At 57.2% G+C, this 1,920-nt stretch overlaps 1 protein-coding gene across 1 annotated transcript; it reads left to right on the top strand.

The window, feature by feature from the left end:
- On the top strand, positions 1-1,647 carry HOXC12 (homeobox C12). Its single transcript, XM_052669803.1, is given in 3 exon segments — positions 1-565; positions 1,408-1,442; positions 1,444-1,647. Coding segments are annotated over 3 exon segments (804 nt in total).
- The last annotated feature ends 273 nt before the right edge of the window (positions 1,648-1,920 follow it).

Here is a 1,920-nt window from a genome sequence, read left to right as displayed (position 1 = left end):
ATGGGCGAGCACAACCTCCTTAATCCCGGCTTTGTGGGACCTCTGGTGAACATCCATACGGGAGACACTTTCTACTTCCCAAATTTCCGAACCTCCGGCGGGCAGCTGCCTGGTCTGCCGTCCTTATCGTACCCCCGACGGGACAACGTTTGCTCCTTACCCTGGGCGTCCTCGGAGCCCTGCAACGGGTACCCGCAACCCTACCTGGGCAGCCCCGTCTCCATTAACCCTTCGTTCGGCAGAGCCTGCGATCTCGCCCGGGTGGAAGAAAGCAAATGCTACTACCGGGAGAGCTGCTCCGACACGACCGGGCTCAAAAGGGAGGAGAGGGGCAGGGACAGTGCCTTGCTGCCCCTCGAATCCGGCCTTCCCAATGGCATGGGGGGCAATTTCAGCAAATACGACTATCCCGGAGCCGAGGCGGTGCCTCACGACCCTCCGTCGTGTCAATCCTTGGAGTCGGACTCCAGCTCGTCTTTGCTCAATGAAGGAAATAAAGGCACAGCGAGCGAAGCGGGGGGTTTGGTGTCCCCCCTCAACCAAGGCAGCACTTTAGGCACCGGTGGTAAGACCCGGGAGGGGTTTTTTTTGTGGGTGGGGGGAGCCGGGATGGGGTGTGGGGGGTTGGTTACCGGCTTGGGGCTGCTTGGTGGTGTGATTCATGGGCTCAGCGATGGGAAGCGGAGTGTCTATGTGAGCTGAGACCGCTAGGGGTAGCACCGAAATCCCGAATGTTTTATTAGGTGGTGCTTCTTTTAAAAGAAAAGGCTATAAACATGTAAATATCCCATAAAAAAAAAAAAAAGGGGGGGGGGGGGGGGGGAAGAAAGAGAGAGAGGGAGAGAGAGCGAGGGAAAGAGAGACACAGGGATTGAGCATCGCTCCTCCTCGACCGACGGCGCGGACGGGTGGCAGCGCTTCTCGGGGACATCGCAGAGGTGTGTCCGCCCGAGGGAAGCGGGGAGAAGAGGGAAGGGAAGGAGGGGGGGGGGGAGACGATGCTTGAACAAATAATAAGAAGAAAATAACGCAGCCATCGTCTGTGCCATTTGGGCGCACTCTCCCACCGCTCCCCACTGGCGCAGGGATCGGAGCGGCTGCGGATCCCTCCTGCAAGGACCTCCTCTCCTTTTTGCCCCCCTCCCCAGCCCAAGCGTTGCTCCCCGGTTCCACCGCTCCCCCCCCTCTGGCTCCCCACGCGTGTCCTCCCCACGCGTCGCCCCGGGTGGGAGCTGAAAGCATCCCTCCATCCCTGCGGCCACGGGGACAGCGGGGCGGTGCGGGCAGCAATCCTTGGGGTGCAGCCCCCTATTTTTCTTCTTTCTATATGTAGATATAGAGAAGAGGGCATTTTTCCCCCCAGACGCTCAATTCTCCTTCTCGCTCCCCCCCTCCCTCCTTTGCCAGGTGCTCCTTGGTACCCGATGCACACGCGGTCCCGGAAAAAAACGCAAACCCTATTCCAAGCTGCAGCTGGCGGAGCTGGAGGGGGAGTTCATGGTCAATGAATTCATTACTCGCCAAAGAAGGAGGGAGCTCTCAGACCGATTAAACCTGAGCGACCAGCAGGTGAAGATCTGGTTTCAGAACCGACGCATGAAAAAGAAAAGACTCCTCCTGAGGGAGCAAGCCCTGTCTTTCTTTTAAAGTTTTAAAAGCGTCCGTATCGGGTAATAATAATAATAATAATAACAATAATGATAATAATAATCCATAGACTATCCAGCGTTCACCCGAGCTCTCGGGATTTTACCTGACCACTCCTCACCCCCCCACACACACCCCTCCCCACTCAGAAATCAATGAATAAAGAGGTCCTGTTCACAAATAACCGGTTTCCCCTAAAACACGGAGCCCGACCGAAGCACGAGGACGCGCACCTCCTCCTCCTCCTCCTCCTCTTCCTCCTCGGGGACTGAA

Source organism: Tympanuchus pallidicinctus, unplaced genomic scaffold, assembly GCF_026119805.1.
Source record: "Tympanuchus pallidicinctus isolate F22 unplaced genomic scaffold, pur_lepc_1.0 scaffold83, whole genome shotgun sequence".
In the NCBI taxonomy this organism is placed as follows: domain Eukaryota; kingdom Metazoa; phylum Chordata; class Aves; order Galliformes; family Phasianidae; genus Tympanuchus; species Tympanuchus pallidicinctus.
This window is presented reverse-complemented; position numbering and strand designations above follow the sequence as displayed.